We start from the raw sequence: 19,633 nt of genomic DNA on the forward strand, positions 1-19,633 counted from the left end.
TAAATGCCTTTATTGAATAGACAAACCAGGAGTGAGCAAATTCCTTTCTACTGCCGCCACAGCTGCGACACACATAAAAAACATGAATAATAACTCATAAACTTGCAATATTATTTAGGAAAATCGCAACATTTTACTCACCAAAAATTTGGATTATTTGTAAACAAAATCCATCCTCCTCTCTTTCCTCAAAAGCCGTTCAATTACTCTGTTGTACGGATTATCTGTGTACTTCAGTTCCATCAAAAAGTCCCTTTCTATCGCCATCGAAGGTAATGCTGAAAGTCGAACCTGCCCAGTCGTATTTCTGGCTTAATTTTTAATTCGCTTTAGGGCTGAAAATGTCCGCTCGACAGAAGCAGTGTACACGGGAATGGTCACTGCCAAATATACCAATGTGAACAGCTGCCCCATGCTCTCATTCAGATTTTTCTGATGAAGGAAGGAGATCAGGGGAGATTTTCCTGCAGAATCATCCATGGCATACATTACAGTCAGTTCTGTTTTTAGCCGAGACAGATGAAAAACTGGTCCGTGGCTCTTGTGTTAAACTGGAGAAGGCTGTATGCGTGAAATTTTTCTTGTATTCCCGAACTTCTGGGGCTCGAGGAGCTTGACAAACATCAGGTTTTCGTGGTCTTGAAATCTGGTCTGTGTCTGGTAAATAATATTGTCCAGAATCCTGACATGGAGTTGGCCGTAGTGCGCGCGAGGACACTCGGAGTGCTTGCGGGGAGCGTTCAGTGGGCTTGTAGAGTTCCTCATATCGGCTTCTATCCAATCAATGGGTCTGAATACGGTGACGTTGCCGTATGCCTGCTAGAGGACCGTACTGACACCAACTCAAAATCTGATTGGTTGAAGCAACAGGTTAATCAACATTTATTCTGCGTTAGAGTGCCAGCACAACGGATTGTAAAGGCCTCTCTGCCTGGCAACAAATGATGGCTGAAATGTGATTGGTTAAATGCTTTAATACGAAAATGCATGCCTGGAAGCAGCACAACCATCGGAAAAGCTATGAAAGGAAGCGGACAGACCATTTGGAATTATTTAATAAGTTTTCATGGACAAAATATAATTGATATCAGTTTGTGATTCAGATATTTTTGCTTATGAATATGCTAAGCACAGTCTTTGACCCGTGAATATTTACCTTATACGGGCAGGCACTCAATTACGTGGGAGGCGTGATGATGCGAGATGTAACTCCGCCTCCCACGGCCATCGAGCTGCAGTCTATTACAGTATATGGATGAAAATAGGTTCCAGTTATGACCGTTACGCGTAGAATTTCGAAATGTAAGTAAGATGTAAGGAATGAGCCTGCCAAATTTCAGCCTCCTACCTACACTGGAAGTTGGAGAATTAGTCAGTCAGTGTGTCAGTCAGTCAGTGAGGGCTTTGCCTTTTATTAGTATAGATATATAATTCACTAAGGGCACACACAACAGTGAGCGCAAGCAAGACACAGAGCCCCGCTCTCCAACTCTAACAAAGCCCTGCCCATGGGTTTCGCACGACAGAGCCACGCACGGCAACTGTAACCGTCCTCCCGCGTCCAGTGTCACTCTCGAGGCATGTGCACTGCCTGCTCATGTGCCCACATGCAATAACTCACCAAATACAGCCTCAGTCGCTTTCGTCTGTGCAAAAGTCCACATGCACCTCTGAGCCACGTTGACTTTTCACCGCACGCAAGACAGAGAGCCACGACTGCCAACTCAGACCCCCGCCCGCCAACTCTAACAGAGCCCCGCCCATGGGTTACGCACGTAAGAGCCACGAACGCCCACTCTAACCCTCCTCCCACTCCATGGGGAACGTACAACAAGGCCCCGCCTGCCAACTCTCACCCTCCGCAGGCTTCCAACATCCCTCTCGAGGCAATTATATGGCAACATCGATTTCTCATCTGTCACTCTGGAACAACTCGGTACGCGAGCTATATTAAGCGTCACCAACGAAGACTCACTACACCTTAATGAACAGGTGCTGAAACTTATCCCTAATGATGAAGTAACTTTCACCAGCGTTGACTCCATCGTCACAGACAATCCTGCAGATCAACTTGCATTCCCCGAATTTCTTAATAGTCTTACTCCCACTGCCATGTCTCCGCATAAACTCAAAATTAAAATTGGTTCAGTCATCATGCTTCTCAGGAACCTCATGCCAGCAAAAGGTCTCTGTAATGGCACTAGACTTTCTGTTACCAGCATTCAATGCAATGTACTGGAGTGAAAGACTATCACATCTGCTACCTCACAAACTGTTCTTATTCCCCGGATTTCCCTGACCCCTTCAGATTCTAATTTGCCTTTTACTTTTACACGTAGACAATTTCCTGTTAGATTGGCGTTTGCAATGACTATTAATAAGGCACAAGGGCAAACTTTCAAAAAAATATGCCTGTATCTGCCAAAACTTGTTTTCACTCATGGACAATTGTATGTTGCTCTCTCCAGAGTTCCATCTTTTCATTCACTGACAGTTGTATCCTCAAACCCTACCCATTTGGACAACTGTGTCTTTCAGGATGTGTTCAGTCATCAATAAATAATTATATGTGGCGTATGCTATGCCACAGGTTGGCTAGTGAAATATATTTATGGTCCCATGAATTGCGTTACAGCTGGGATCCACCTGTAAGCAATTGTGTGACACTTTTGAGTTATTGTCTAGTTGTCTGTGGAACTGAGATAGCAGTCTACATCAATTATTTCAGCAATGAAGCTTAGCAATTACTTCTGAAATTAGTCTGTGGTACTCCCAGTTCCACAGGCTGCAACAATGACAGTTGCCCTTAGGCAGAAGCAATGCTATGAAAGCAGACAAACTTGATAAAATTGAATTGTTTAGCTGGTCTCCTTTTAAAATGGCTGAATTTCAGAATGTTTTTTTTTTCTACATAAAATGACATGGGTAGCTGTTTTGCAATATGTGTGTAATATGACATGGATCAGTACTCAACACTTTGGGCTTGAAAAAGTTTTACTTTTTTTTTTTTTTAAATGATGGGACCTCAGTATCCTTAAGATATGTTGTAAAACGCAAGAGTGGACTAGTGTTTTTTTTTTGTTTTTTTTAATTTAGAAAATATGCTTCAGTTTTGAACACAATTTAGTCTAGAAAACTAGTACATATCATGATTGTGAATTAAGTTCGATTTAAAAAAATTCCAAACTTTTTAATTGCTTCTCATAGAATTCTGTCCATCAGTTAAACTCTGTTAGGAGTATTCAGTATAAACATTTGTGCTGCGCCATTATTGGAATGTATTTTCTGATGCATATGGTAATATGTTGAATTGTTAATGTTAGCAAACGTTAGCACTGCTGTTGGGAATCCTATGCCAAATGCTGTATAATTACAGAAGCAAACTGACATGATAACCTAATAAAGGAAAAATTAAATGAAAAATGTATCCATAAAACAATGTTGATTTCTGCACTGCCAGGGTCAGTCTGGGTTGGGTTCCAGGTCAGTCTTTCCCAACCTGGTGTATGCGTACCCCTGACCAGGATGTTCAGGAGTATGTGAAAAAAATTAAGTGTCAGAAAGGTACGTAGTCAAAAGTTGTAAAATTAATTCAACCCTGTGGTGAGGGTTTTCTTTATTATTTTTTTATATTATTTGACCTCGAGAAAAACTTGTGTACTTCACTTTATTGTGGAGACTGTTGGGGAGGCCTTCCTTCAAAAGTGGGTGGCGACCAGGCCACTAGAGCATACCTGATGGTGCCATAGCACTGTACAGGCTGAGCCATCATTCTTCTCCACTTTAACACATGGGTACAGGGGGCCGAGCCTTCCACAGCAACTCTTATAGAAGTTTCTTGACATTTAAAGTGGCACCATTACCAGCAGCAAAGTTGGTCCAGTGAAAAACTAACAAGTGGGTTCTTCTGGATGTTTCTATATACTGTAGTTTTTGTCATCTGATTAATTGTTCATTTCGCAGAGTATCCAGTATTTATCAGTGGCCGAGAATCAACAGTGCTGCATTGTTTTAAAGGATGAAACACCATGACTAATACATGAAGTGTAGAGTGTTTGTTAACAGGAAAAGAGGACTGTTAAGAGGAAAAGAAGACTGTCCTAGTGCATTGTGTGGGGAAGTATTCTCCAGTAGTTTCATGAAACCCCTTTTACTGTTGCGGCATTTACAAACAAACTATGCCAGCTATAAGAACAAATCGTGGTATTTTTTTCAGTGCTTATTGCATCATCAGAATGTATGTAGCATTGAACTTGTCTTCGGCTAATACAGATGATGAAAATGTGGTTGAATCCTTGTACCATATATATTGTATTGCTTAATTTTGTAAAAATCATACAATATCTGAGAATTCAATTTCTCCTTGGATGAAAGATTTTGTTCTATTTATGCTTGGAATGGAACATCTTAGAAAGATTAACACTATCCAATTTACGAACAATACAATTTCTCTGAGAATTCAGGATATATCCAATGATATTGAGGCAGCAGTAATAGGTAAAATTAAAAATAGTAAATATTGTGCTATTCAAATCGACAAAGCACAGATGTTGCTAATTTTGTTGTTTTGCTTGTTATTGCAAGGTATTTTAAGTTGAAGAAAATCTTTTATTACTTTGTACTTTCTGAACGCACAAGAGGTGCAAATACTGTATATTTAATGCTGTTGACTGTTACCTTAAAGAAAAGGACACTTTATATACAGAGTGTGTCTGAGTGCACAAGAAATGCGAATATACAGTATTTAATACCAAGTAAGATGGCACTCTCATGGTAAAGTCCTTACCTGGCTGGCTGATCTTAACCCATTTTTTTTTTTTTTTTTTTTTTTTAAGACCATCCTTTTCTGCTTGTTTAAGGTTACACAAATGTGATTGGCTTAAGTGTCTTGCCTCGTTATCAGATATTTTCTTACAAATTAACAGAGTAGGTTTGGCACCAGTATTTCAGACAAAAATGAATTTGCATTTTTAAAGAACTACATTTTTGGAAGTCATGTATTGAAAAGAGCAAGGCTGAGGTATTTGAAATTCTGCATAATTTCCTGTCTAAGAATAAGCTGCACTTGTCCCACGAAATGAGCAAGAAGATAATGCTTGCTTTTATTCTATGTTAATTAGTATTCCCTAATTTAAATTATTTATTGTCTTTTTTTTCTCTTTCATCATCATGTAAAGCACTTTGAGCTGCATAGTTTGTATGAAAATGTGCTATATAAATAAATTATGTTTTTTAAAGGGCTAAGGTCGTGTGCTTGGTGTGTTTGTGTGTGTCCTGTGGTGGGTTGGCACCCTGCCCAGGATTGGTTCCTGCCTTGTGCCCTGTGTTGGCTGGGATTGGCAGACCCCCGTGACCCTATTCGGATTCAGCGGGTTAGAAAATGGATGGATGGAAGGTCGTGTCTTGATGGGTACTTCCTAAAACCTGGAGAAGGGAACAACTGAATTGCACATACACCTTTGCAGAGTAATATTTCCAAGCAACAAGGTTATCAGTATATAATATAGAGAAGTTGATCATACTTTTGACTGATACTACTTCAAGTGCATAATGCAAAGGAAAATTTTCTTATAATTTTCGGGCAGACTTTGATAGAGAATATTAGCTCAGCTACTCATGTAACTGATATAGCTGCTAATAACCAACACCGCATTAGTTTTCTTCGCCATTTTACGAATATGTAGGTGGTGTAGAGATCTTTCTCTTCTTATTGGGGATACACCGGCATGGAAATTCTGAACGATACCGAGAACCACCTTTGTCCACCTTTGCCAAAACTGATAATCAATTGCCGATTTATTATTTATTTACTTCAGGTTTGAATGTTTTAGTTATGCAGAAAATGTATTATACATTATCAACGAAACAACAGCAGCATGTGAAACAGTGATGAACAGTTTTTTTTGTTTTTTTTTTTTATTGCTGAATTTTACACTCTCTCTTGTTATACATCTAAGCAGCCAATAATTTCTGTGGGGGGGAGAAAAGCAAGATATCGCCTTGTGGTAATGCGCGGGTCGCGTCTTACCAAATTTAAGTATGTAGCAGCATTTATATTCGCTATAAGAAAGTGCACTTACCGTTGGTGTGTTCAGGGCGCTGTCGCGGGAATGCGGGGCAGTCTAGCGGGTGAGCGCTGTGAGGCGCGGGGTGTTGGACACACGTGGGGCCGGTATAATGGCCAGTACGGGCTCCGCTGTATGTGTTCATTTTTACGCTCCGGTGTCCTCGCAGCCTGCCTAGTGCAGGCGGTTTAAAGTGTGGCGCGCCTAAAAGAGAAAGCCGGCATTTGATTGATTGTGTCAGAGATGGGGATCCCATAATGTTAGAGAAATTATTTTACTTACTGGTGAGTCAACCACGGTCATGCTTGAGCTCAGCATAGCCGTTGGCTGTACCGGAGGGCTTATACGCGAGCGCTGACCGCAGGAGTTTGGTTTTAAATACATAGTTGCTCGGCGTGTCGCGGCGTGGAATGCGCTACCATCTACCGGGATAGGTGCATGAGGTAGACATGTTGGCAGATTGGCTGGACAATCTTGCCGGTTATATTTAAAGAGTTACCCGCCAACAGGGGTCGTCAGTGGACCTAAGAGCGAGGTAGGAATAAGCACTGCTGTGCTATTTGTAGGAGCAGTTGTAATTTTGGCGGCTTTTGCATATATTCTTTTGTATATATTCTTTTTGTATATAGAGTTATATATCTCCTAGTGATTATTTTTGGTGGAGGTATATATACTTATTTGGTGCTGGGATAGTTTTTGATTTTGGGTTTGGTACAATTGTTTTATTTTTGTATATACAGTACACACACTTGTTTTTGTGCATATTTCTTTCCTGCTGGAGGAACGTCTTGAACCAGGGATAAAAGAAGACAACCTTCATTATTGGAGCGTGTGTGTGTAGTTTTGTAGGAGTGCACTGTTTTTGTAAATACACCATATTTTTCCTTTTTGTTTGTTTTTATTTCTTTTTGAAGAGTCAGGGTTGAAGGACTGTGTCTCAAAGCTCACCTGACACTACTACATTTTTTTGTGTACAGCACTCTTGTAAATAAATTTGCACCATTCACCCTTCAATTTTTGTCTGTGTCTCATCTCCATTTGATCCCGTTCGGTTCATGAACTATCAGATGTCCAGAGTGTAGGCTGGGGCCACTTCCCACTACACGGGATATCACACGCCTGTCAGTAAAGCAAAAAATCGACAGGTCATGTACAAAAATTTGCTTGACTTAAACATTCTGGGTAACTTAAGCACACCAAGACATCATGCCACTGCATTTTGGATATATAAACCAAAAAAAATGCATATTCTTTGTGTCATAATCAGACATATTTTACTTTAAGTAAAACTAAAATGAAAGGTACAGTGTGGGGCCAGTAATCCTGGGCTTAAGTTTGTCTTTAGAAGCACCAATGGTAGATTTTTCTTTTAATGAAAAGAAGCATTTCTGCTTTTCACAAGCAAGTATGTTTCTCTTTTCATTTACTATATTTGACACAGCTGAAAACAACATCTTCACTGTCTACACTGGTACAAGGTGCATATAAGTTGAACCCTGCCTTGGCCAAGATGGAGGAAAGGGTACAGTTATGTTTGGATATAGGGAGCTGCCTGTGATAGTTATTCAGCTAAAAGAAATTAAAAAACAAAAGTTTATAAACATTTACCTATATAATAATAAAACATATTATTAAATTGACCAGATTTGTGGTTAAAAAAAACAGGACAACCTCTTGTACTAGCCATCACCATTAATAAAAACCTGTGATGTTGAAAACTTGACGTATAATGGTTTGGGTGATATAATGGGCGTGATAAGGATGCGCTTTTATTGAATTGAATGTCCAAAATGGAAAAACCCACAAACTGTGCCGCTGCAGAAACAGTTTTATAGGCAATCTGGCAAATATAAATTGCAAAACTTGATGAAAAAGGCAAGGTGTTGCCTTTAACTTCCTTTTCGTCTCAGCTGATGCTTGCAGATCAGTTTGCCCCACATCCTTAAATATTGCACAGTTTCAGCAGGCTGCATCTCACAGTGCTGTCTGTGAGTTACTGGTAAATGCATGATGATGGTGATTGGATATTTGGAAGTTAGTGTATGAAGTGTGGGTTACAAAAAAAAAAAGTGAAATCCGTAACAAAGTGTTTTTTTTTTTTTTTAAAAAGTCAAGTCGTCTGGTCAACCTGATCTCTCTTATCATATAAAAAAATCTTGGGACTAGACAAAACTTTTTCAGAGAGACGATATGTGACTTTTTCAGTGAGTCACTTTCACGTCCCGCGAGACGAGATTTTGTGCCAAGAGATTTAACCACGCCTCGGGCCAGAAATAAATAAAAGACAAAGAGCAGATGACAAATAGAATGTTGTAAAGAATTCAAAAACGTTGGTTCGATACACATGCAGAGCAGGTTAGAGATAAAGGAAGTACGAAAATTTGAAAGTCTCAAAAAAATGATAGTAAAGATGGCATTCGCGCAAACAAACGGAAATGATTACTTAATGAAATAACGGAACAGTGAAAAGAGATTGAATATGTTGTTCGGATTTAAACTTTAAGTCAGAAACTTGTAGATCTTCTAATTTGTGTTGCCATCAGGGAAAAGTACTATTCTTCCCAATAAAGAGGCGTATCCATGAGAATTAAAAGATTTGTTGTTTGGTGAAAGTGAAATCCACATATGCTTTCACGCATGGGTCACGGAGTTGCACAGATACACAAGAGATTTTAGAGACCGAAACATTATTCAAACACTTCAAACAAACATAAGTCTCTTTCAGGAGTGAATCGAGCTCCATGTGTAGTTGGAGGGGACAGTTCCATCTCTCAAAAGAATAGAAAATCTTCCTCTTCATAGGGGCGTGCCTTGGGAGCAGGACCCCCAACAGGAGCAGAGGATGTTTGGGGGAGAAGAGAGACAAGGCAGTGAGAGAAAAGGACAGCTGCTGTACAGGCTTTTAAATGTTCATGTGGCACAGCAGCAGCAAGCCAGCAGCTGATCGAGCAAAGAGGAGGTTAAAAAAAACATTTTTTAAAGTATTTGTTTCTCCGTTGTATCACCATTTAAGAGGGGGTTTCGGAGAAGCGACCATGTCTCCTTGGAGTGTGTTCAGCCCCCCCACTTCACAACGCAAGCACCAGAGACGTGAAGTGTTTCTGCCGCATAATGCAGGCCGGGGGTTGGCGAGTGCAAGGGGGTGAGCAAGTGAGAAAGGATTGGGAACCACAATTCTAGGTTAAAGAAGCTTCCTAAAATTCCAACTAAGAATTTAAATTAGCACTTGGACCAAATTGTTAAGTACGTTTAAGCAATCAATGATGTCAGATATGAATAAAAATATGTGAAAAGAGCATTGTATTGCATTGCAAGCTGTACAAAATGAGAAGATGCAGGAAAGTGTACAAGGAGAAAAAAATGTAACTGAGGAAGAAGCATACAGTGGACAATGAAGTGAAATGTAATTACAAAATGCGAATAAATCTGAATAACTGAAAATTTCCAGACTTGGTGTAGATATTGCAATAAACATGGCTGGGAGTGACCTAGTAAAAGTAATGTTCGTTACAAAGTCAGATTACTTTTTAAAGTAATGAGTAATTTAATACTTAATTTATTGAAGTACAAATTACTGCATTGCTTAAAAAAAATGAGGGGAAAAACACTAACTACTGCATTATTTCACAAAAGTATTGCCTTTTTAACAAATTGCCTTCTGCTTTCGTTATAACATTCTGCATATGTGCTTCTGGCTGTCTGATGACAGCTAATAGGAAGAGGTTAAGCATGTGCGTAGTGTGCATACAAGTGAAAAGAACAAAACAAACTTTTTAATTATGCATTTAGTCCTGCATATGCTGGGGGTAAATTGAATTTGTTCAGTTTAGGGTCATAGTTGGCCAGTGATTTTCACAGCACCACTGGTTGCAAGGCTAGAACCAATCATGGTGGATGGTATGCCAGTCTTTTGCAGGGTTTATTGTGTGCTGTCTGCAATTCAGTAACAGAAACTTAAATAATAAAATACTTAAAAGTTTCAGTTCAGTTTTTATCCAGCTATTTTCTGTTGATATTTTCAAACAGCAAAAAAGTAATGCATCATTTGTAAGACATTACATAAGTAACTATCTAACATAATTTACCTTTTTATAAGTAATGAGTAATGTAACTAAGTTACCTTTAAAAAGTACAGTTTCTCAGTGCTACGTGGGAAAATGAAACAAATGTCTAGTGACATTCTTCATTAGCATTCATTAACCTTTCAATGGGATACCAGTTATCACATCTCATTCAACAAATTTTTGTCTTTGCAAAGATGTATGTGATATAAAGGTGATTTCTCTGGTTCTGTCTAAATGTGCATTGCAGACTTGGAACACTCATGTGGAAAATACTTTAAGAATAATGCAGACGTGGTGACTTGGCTGCATAATATTTGTTCCTTTATTTGGCAGCAAGTATTGCATGCATTCAATTTTTCGTATGTTTATACTTGGCATGGAACTCTCACACATTTGTCTTTTTTCCTCTTCTGTTAGTAATTTTCATATACAGGGAATCAAGGACCAAAATATGGTCACAAGTAGCCAAGGTGAGGTCCCCACACTGGGTGGCTAATAAAGTGTTGGACTTGGTGGTATATGACGAATTCAGAGTAAAACCTTTATTCCTCCATGTAAGGTGCAGTGGGTCTAGGCATTTTGGTTGTGGGTGTGATGCCCAGTAAGAATTGAAGAAGACTAGTGAGTGTCTGAAGATTTCCCAGAACTTTGTAGAGATACTGTAGTTATCAGGTGATACGGCAACCTTACCTATCAAAATCATTGTGTTGCCACTGCGACACTTTTCAGGACAAGTAGATGAAAAGTGAAGTAAAGGTAAAGCAGAATATTTATTCATTCTTCCTTTGATTTTCCTCCACTTACCCGAAATCAGATCACGGGGGCATCAGTCTTAGCAGTGAGGCCCAGACATTACTTTCCCCAGCCACACTTGTCTATTCGTACTGTCGGATCCCAAGGCATTCCTAGGCAATCTGGGAGAAATAATCTCCTCAGGAACCTGTGTGTTTTCCCCGGGTCTCCTCACAGCTGTTCGTGCCCATAAAACCTACATAAGAGGGTGTCCGGGAGGCATCTGTATCAGATGCCTGAACTAACTCAGTTGGCCCCTCTCAATGCTAAGGTCAGCTGGATCTATTCCCTGCCTCTCCTAGATGTCTGCACTTCTCGCCTTATCTCTAAATGGGAGCCCAGCCACCCCGTGAAGAAAGCTCATTTTGGCCACTTGTACCTTCAGTCTCATTGTTTTGGTCATTGCCCAATGCTCGTGACTATGGGGGAGGGTAGAAACGTACATTTAACCTGTAAATCGAGAGCCTTGCCTTTAGACTGAGCTGCTTCTTCACCACTATAGATCACTATAGTGACCGTATATATGTGCTCGCTGCCCCCATCCTTCTGTTGATCTTACCAACCCTTTTTTATTCACTCATGTACAAGACCCCAACGTATTTAAACTTTTCTACCTGCAGTAACTCGCCTTCTTCTCGGAGAAGGTGGTCCACCTTTTTTTTTACTGAGAATCATGGCTTGGAAATGTGCATCTTCATCCCTGCTGCTTCACACTCAGTCACAAACCATCCCAGTGTGTTCTAGAGTTCACAGCCCAATGACGTCAACAGGACCACGTCTTCTGTAAAAATCAGGGATGCAGTGCTAAGGCCTTAGAAATGGACCCCCTGCCCTTCCCGGCTGAGCCTTGATATTCCATCCATAAAATTCACAAACAGAAAAACCCCATACTCTTCCAGCACCTCCACAGAATCCCTCGTCGTATACTGTCAGCACTCCCAGCACCGCCACAAAATCCCTCGAGGAATACTGTCATACGATTTCTCTAAATCCACGAAACACATGTAGACTGATTGAGCATACTCCAATACCTCCAAGTATCCTCATAAGGTTAAAGAGATGGTCCACCTTTCTATGGCTTGGATGGAATTCACATTGCTTCTCCTGGATCTGAAGTTCCACGACTGGGAGGAGTCTCCTTCGTAGTATTCTAACATTAGTATTTTCCAAGAAGGCCAAAGTGTGCCTTGAACATGGGAAAGGCGCTGTATATATAAACTGTATTATTATTAATAATCCCCTGATAGTTGGAGTACACTCTCTGTCCCCATTTATAAAAATGGGGACCACCTCCCTGGTCTGCAAACCCCTCCACCAAATCCCCCACCCCCCAACCAACACACACAGACACAGCTGCTAAGGATTATTGTGCAACATCGAAAAGGCTTGTTAGCTAAGTTTGTCAACAATATCCAGGGCCTTCAGCATTTCTGGGTGGATCTCATCCACCTCTGGGGCCTTGCCACTACAGAGTTTCTTAACTACCACAGGGAAATGGGCATTGATTCCCTCGTCAGCTTCTGGGCCCGCCTCCTCCACCGAGAGCTTGTCGATAGGGTTCAGGACCTCCTCAAAGTGTTCCTTCCATTGCCAGACAGCATCCTTTGTTCAGGTCAGCTCCACTCCTCCCTTGCTGAGAACAGTCTGGGTGACGCCCTGCCTTTCCTTTCCAAGTCACCTGATGGTTTGCCAGAATGAGTCAAAAGTCAGTTTGTGTGTCTGGGTTCCAGTCTGGCAATTCCTGTGCCTTCGACTGCTTCCCAGATCACATTGCACCTGGCCTTTCCTCTGTTCCTCCTGCAGGTCGTGAATTCACAGGATGGCAGTCCCATGTTGCAATTTATGTCTGTTTCCAACCTGGATCCATTGCAGGCCGCCCCAGCCACCATGTGGTCCCCTGTGGGCAATCCCCCCAGGCCTGGCTCCAGGAGGAGGCCCTGGTAACCCTATACCCGGCAAGGTACTCTTTTTCAGTTTGTAGCCTTGGCTCTGTAAATTGTCTTTTGACTGACCCTTCACGTGGGATCAATTTGCTTTTGAGCGCTATGTTGTTCCAGAGCAGAAGCTCAAGTTACAGCCTCCAGAGTCGTAGGGTCACACAAACCTCTGCACCACGATAAGGTGCCGATTCCAGGAAATACAGTATGTTTAGATTTTGTTGCTTTACGAACCTGCACATTTTCATGAAACATTTCATTAAATTGATAAATCGCTTGACTAATGAAGTGCTGTGTGTTGATTTTGGCTTCTATTGTAAGATATTTAGAGATTTTCTTGGGCATAATAATTTTATCTAGGCAAGAAAATTATGATGTTTTAATACTGTTAGTGAACTATTTTTTAATTGTCAAAAGTATTAGAGTACTTCAGAGTCCTCATCCTAACTTTTCTAATTTATTTGTATCCATTGCATTAGCCCATTCTGTACTAAATTTATAATGATTAAGGAAATTAAGTCAATCCTGAGGGTGTAAAAAAGTTAATGTGCAGCAGTTTATTGAAATATTATAATATTTGGTTTATTTTCAGAGAATGACTAGCAGTAGCAGCTCTCCCAGCCTACTAAATGACAGTGCCAAGACATATAACACACATGGTAAGTTGTTTTTTTTTTGTCATCTCTAAAAGTATTTTTCTGTTACTTTGCTTATAAATTGAGGAATGGCTGCTCAGTTATTATCATTGATTAGTGCCCCGTCCGGGGATTGTTCCTGTCTTGCATCTAATGCATGCTGGGATAGCCTGTAGCTGCCCTACAGCCTTGCTCTGGATAAGCAGGTAAGGAAGATGGATGGATGGGTGCCTATATCCTCTATTCAGTTCTTGTTACTTGATTGCATACTATTACATACTACATACCAGCTTAACATTATCTCACAGTGAAGCTCACTCATGCATTATCAATCCAGCACCAGCAGGCAATTTTTGCAACATAAAGAAATAAGTTTCCATATAGTGAAAGAAAGTAAGCAATTGCAAGTGTGCCTTTTTCCATGATTATTGTACTGTTGTCTACAAAACAGGGACATCAATTCAAATGTGGGCATCAACATTCAGTAATGACATTTTCCGATGACTTTCTAAGGTGAGTCCACGCCCCTGAGTCCAAGTACCACTTGCCCCTTTGTCCTGGCAGAAGCAAATGAAACGGGGTAGTTGGTGAACTATAATGCACAGCTGGTCAACTTTGAAAATGGCTAAATCTCACAATGGTTTGCATTTTTCTTTTTTACTATCTTTATACAACATGGATATGGTGTTTTGAAATATATGTTATCTCAAGAAATTAATCAGTACTCGGTAACATTTTTATCTTTATAATAGATGTATTCAGTAAGTTTTAAGGGTTTTCTTTATAATGGGACTCTGGTACCTGTCACCTCCATTATAAAGTGCAAGAACAGGCTAGTTATGTATTTATTTTTTAAATGTATAAATATGCTTAAATTTAGATGCATTTTCATTTATCAAGCTAATATATATATGCAATGATTATGAAGAAATAACTTCGACTTCAGAAATACCCTGTTCCTGAAGTTGCTGACAGAAAAGCATCATAAGATGAGTGACAAACCATTGATAGACAATACTCATTATAGGGTGACACTTTTGGTTCTTTAGTGGGATGAAGTAAAGTGTTGAAAGTTAATAACAAGTAAACATATAATTAAGTGAACAATTAAAACAAAGGATATAAATAAGTACAACATCAGATACTTATTTCTAACATACATATTTCTATTTTCTAAGGGAAAGCTTGTAGTTTGAGATGACAACATGGTGGTTTTGTTTGCTAAGGCCCCCAGGAGCTTTTTCAACACTGAGGAAAAAATGAACACGGTATCGGACAGTAAAGAGAAAAAGTAGCAGTATATCCCAAATGAAAAAATTGATGTCATCAATTTCCATTGTGGCCAAGATGTAACCAGTGTGATATTATATATTGTAATTTAACAGTAACATATAAAATCTGCCAAGTTCCTAACATAAAAGCACAAAGTAAGGTACGAAATGCAGGATAGTCCTGAGCAGTCTTGGGCACGTTAATTAACTGTTTAAGACCCCAAGAGCCTCAAAATCAATGAAAGTCACGTACTTTCTTAATGTGTATTGGCTCGTCTGAGGGGAGAGTGTCAGGATGCACTGAAGTTCGTGCTCGCCTGTGAGGACGCTAGCCCTATGTAATACATGCCTTGCAAGGAGTGAGGGGAACACTTGTCAATCACGATTGGTTTAACTGAGCAATATGTCACAGAATTGGCTGAAGGTTAGTTTTTGCCTCTAGGGGTTGTCTTTTGTACTCGGTGGTGTGGTGGTATAGTTCATCTATACTAATAAAAGGCAAAGCCCTCACTGACTGACTCACTGACTCACTCATCACTAATTCTCCAACTTCCCATGTAGATAGAAGGCTGAAATTTGGCAGGCTCATTCCTTACAGGTTACTTACAAAAGTTAAGCAGGTGTCATTTTGAAATTCTACGCGTAATGGTCATAACTAAATACTACTTACGTACATATATACGGCCATAGCCTGCAGCTCCGTCGCCGTGTGAGGCGGAGTTGCATTCCTCATCACCACGCCTCCCACGTAGTTGGCTGCCTGCCAATATTTATGGCGCAAATATATTCACATGTACTTAACCTATATTACAACTGTATACACATAAATTAGACACCCAGACACACACAATCCCCACACGTTCTCCAGTCCTTTATCTGAACTTTCTTTTAAAAGTTTATAATCGCACGGTCTGGGAAGTCGGCAGTGAATCCAGCAACCAATCCTGATGTGCGCCGCGGACACGTTTACTTAATTTACATGTAAAGACGCGGTCTCACCGGCTTGGCGACAGTTCCTTTATTGAAGAATGAAGTCTGTCTCACCCGGGTGACTCGGCGTTAGCGTCCATCCATGGCCAATGCCTGCTCCTCAACAGACAAGTAAAGCCGTCAGCTCTGAATATCCCTTTTAGGTTAGCAGGCATCCCTTCTATATGCACCCAACCAACCTTATTCCTTGCTTTACCAATGGTTGTTATTTTTAAAATGTTTCCTTTTCTTTTTCATAACTTCTTTAACACACTACTCCTCCGCTGTGAAGCGAGGGTACTTTATCTACACATATAAAAGGCAAAGCCCTCACTGACTCATCACTAATTCTCCCACTTTCCATATATGTGGGAAGCTGAAATTTTGTGTGCTCATTCCTTGCAGTGTACTTATAAAAGTTATGTATGTTTCATGTCCTATTACAACACCCAAGGGGGGGAAACGAGTGTACCCCCTAAACTGTATATATAGATAGGGGAAACACCTCCTTACTATTTCTGCTACTTCCAGTTTTCCCATGCTCATCCTTTCCACTGTACTTACAAACGTTAAGTATGTTTCATTTCCTGTTGTGCCCCGTAATGAACTTTTGAAAATAATGTCTTCTTTTTGGCGGTTCTCACCGTTACGCCATAAGGAAGTTTAGGAACTGAGCTTTCCTTTTGGCGGTTTCATTCCTTATTTCCATTAAAAGAGGATTTATTTCACACACAAGGGCCACCCCTGGTCCCCCTTCCTTTTTCCACACGGCCGCTGTCCACATACCTACCACGTGGTTGGCTCCCTGCCTATATACATTAACGACATCCCGTGCTCATGTGCCTCCTCACTCGCTTCCTTACTGTCCTCAGCTGTTTGTGCTCACTGCTCCCTTCATCTTTACTCCACCGCTTCAAGCCTGTTATTGTTCGCCTTGCTTCATGTCTGCCTGCTGGTGACTCCTGCCTTTTCGTTTACTCCATAGCTTTACTACGAAACTTACAACCACCAAAACTTTGTAATGGCACCAGGCTTTAGATCGAATCTCTGCACAAGAACCTCATTGAAACAGGCTCAGAGAAGACTGTATGTATTCCTTGCATCCCCCTCATACCCTCTGACCTCCCATTCCAATTCAAATGCCTCCAATTTCCAGTAAGAGTCTGCTTCGCTATGACAATAAATGAGTCACAGGGCCAGACTCTAAAAAAGGTTGGCATTGACTTGACACAAGATTGCTTCTCACATGGCCATCTGTACGTTGCATGCTCAAGAGTAAGCTCAGCAGACATTTTACAGCCTGAGGGCAGAACTGCAAGCGTTGTTTACAAAGAGATCCTTACAACCTAAAAATGTATATTATTCATACACAAGAATTAAAATCATACTCCTCATTCTCAATACTAAAATAAGCCTACAACAATTACATTGACAATCACGTTACGTTATTTTTAAAATGTTACCTTTTTTTCATAACTTCCTTCACACACTACTTCTCCGCTGTGAACCGTGGGTATTTTGCTAGTTCTTTAATATACTAAACAATGGCTTCTGCTTTACTTGTATATATTTTCTTCTAGTATAGATATCTCCTGGTTGAAGTATTGTTTTGGTGGAGGTATTTGTATAGATTTAAGGTTTGTGGTGCACTTTTTGTTTTTATTGGCTATACAGTTTTTTTTTATATTTTTTTGTGGATTCTTTGGTCTTCATAGTGTGTAGTTTTTTTCTTTAGAATGACTACAATTTTGTGTATATATTTTTGTCTTTTTCATTTCTGAGACTGACTGCTTTACTGTAAATATAATTTGCTGTTTTTGAATGAGACATTATTTTTGTGTTTTTTTGTGCACCTGTAAATAAAACCTACTTTTCTTGTGAATGTGACAGGGTGTCACATTTTTGGTGGCAGTGGTAGGATTGATCCGGTGTTGCAAGAGTGCAGACAGTATTTTTGTTTTTGGAGTACTGATTAAGATAGTTTTGGCAGTATGACTCCTAAGAAGGTGCAGGAGGTTGTTTGTTGTTCGCAAGAATTGAACTCGGGAGCAGCCTAGGCAGTTGAGGGCCCCAACATCACTGGAGATGTCCATGTGGTAGAGTCACACCTGCGACAGTTCATCGCCATCCAAGAGGACAAGGATCAACGGATGGAGCAGTGCATTAGGAGCTTGCAGTACCATTTCACTCAGTTGCAAGAACAGGTGAACTTGGTCCAACAGTCCAGTTCCTCAACTCCAGATGAACCTGCAGAAAGATGTAGAGGCTCACCTGCAAGAACATGGGAATATCCTTGCTTGTTGTCATTTCAGGAGCCAGAGAATAGAGAACATTACCTGTTGACTTTTGAGCGGACGGCTACAGTGTGTAACTGGGCAAACAGGGAGCCAGAGTGGCATTTTTGGCTATACCAGTGGATGAGTCCCTACAATGTGACTCGTTAAAAGCTGCAATCATTTCAAAATATTAAACTAGCACAGAAACTTACTGAGTAAGATTCCATTCTGTTGAATGGAAAGTAGGCCAGTCCCCAAAAGAACTTCTTACACTTCTAAATGAGTTGTGCACAAAGTGGTTACAGCCACATAAGCATTCAGTAGAAAAAAAAATTGAGTTTACAGATTTTTTGATACCAAACTTCAGACCTGAGTTGAGGAGCATCATCCAAAGACCTCCAAGGAAGTGGCTGAATTTTCAGAGATGTTTATGTCTGCCCTTCGTCTGAGGATCCTGAGAAAAGAGGAAAAAGTCAATTTGAGGCCCAGACAAACGGTCAAGCCTACAGGTATGTCTTGGGTTGATTTGGGTCGTGGTTCTACCAGTATAGTTAGCCCACCTATAAAGTCAGGAAACAGGGAAGGTTGTGTTTGTCATGGCTGTGGACAGAAAGGCTACACGATTAGATCTTGTCCAAACAGATGCAAAGAAACAAAACTTTGTTTTATCCCTTGCTCCCTACCTGAGAAGAATTCTCCTTTTGAGAATAGGGAGAAGGTAGTTAAGATTACTATGGTGGATAAACAGTACAAAGCCTTGATATACACCAGAAGCAATCAGTCTCTGGTGAGGATAGTTTGGTTAAACAAGGGGTGGAGTCAGAGCAGAGCATTGCATTGAGGTGTGTTCATGGTGACTAGGTCACCTATACGCTAGGTAAAGTGAAACTGGAGATACAAAGTTGCCAATGAGTTTCATAGACAATATGCCTTACCCAGTGCTGCTCAGGTTGGATGTGCCTGTGATTGAAGACCTCCTACAGGGTACTCTGCAGGAGGAGACTCTGGTGGTCACAAGGGCGCAAGCAGCAAAGCAAAGTTCCCAGGTGTTTTGGGACTTGCTGCTGCTGTTTGGGGAAGCAGAGAGTAAAGGCTATAGTCATCGAACGTGAGAGAAGCTTTGGGGCGTTTCTTAGAAGTGGGGCAAATTCATACTGCCTACGAGTATCTCAGATAAAACTTGTGACCTACCGAGTGATGTGTTCTCCACTCAGCGAGATGACCCCAGTCTGCACACATAATTTGACAAAGCCTCAAAAGTTGTACGATCTAAAACTGAAGAGCAGTTTGTCCTCGTGGATAACATTCTCTACCACTAGGACAAATACAGGCAGAGGCTAGTGTTGCCTTCTAGTCTGTGAGAAAAAATGCTGTACCTAAGCCATAGCTTCCCATGGTCAGATCATTTAGGGTAGGTGAAGACTTCAGACCGGTTGTTTTGTCATTTCCATTGGCCGAGTGACTAAAGGTGTGGCCAACTACGTTAAAACTTGTGCAGAATGTCAGAAGGTGGGACTGTGAAGAGAGGGGATAAGGTTCTATTCTTACCATTACCAGTGGTAGAAGAGCCTTTCACCCATATGGCAGTTAACCTAGTGGGTTCTCTAGAACGTAGCCAAGCTGG

At 40.6% G+C, this 19,633-nt stretch overlaps 1 protein-coding gene across 2 annotated transcripts in view; it reads left to right on the top strand.

The window, feature by feature from the left end:
- Positions 1 to 19,633, top strand: part of pan3 (poly(A) specific ribonuclease subunit PAN3) — a 214,232-nt gene that overhangs the window by 33,495 nt on the left and 161,104 nt on the right. For both annotated transcript variants that reach the window (XM_039745503.1, XM_039745505.1), the window contains exon 3: positions 13,451 to 13,517. In XM_039745503.1, the coding sequence (XP_039601437.1) occupies positions 13,451 to 13,517 (67 nt within the window). The remainder of the gene's footprint in view (positions 1 to 13,450; positions 13,518 to 19,633) is intronic.

Source organism: Polypterus senegalus, chromosome 2 (assembly GCF_016835505.1).
Source record: "Polypterus senegalus isolate Bchr_013 chromosome 2, ASM1683550v1, whole genome shotgun sequence".
In the NCBI taxonomy this organism is placed as follows: domain Eukaryota; kingdom Metazoa; phylum Chordata; class Cladistia; order Polypteriformes; family Polypteridae; genus Polypterus; species Polypterus senegalus.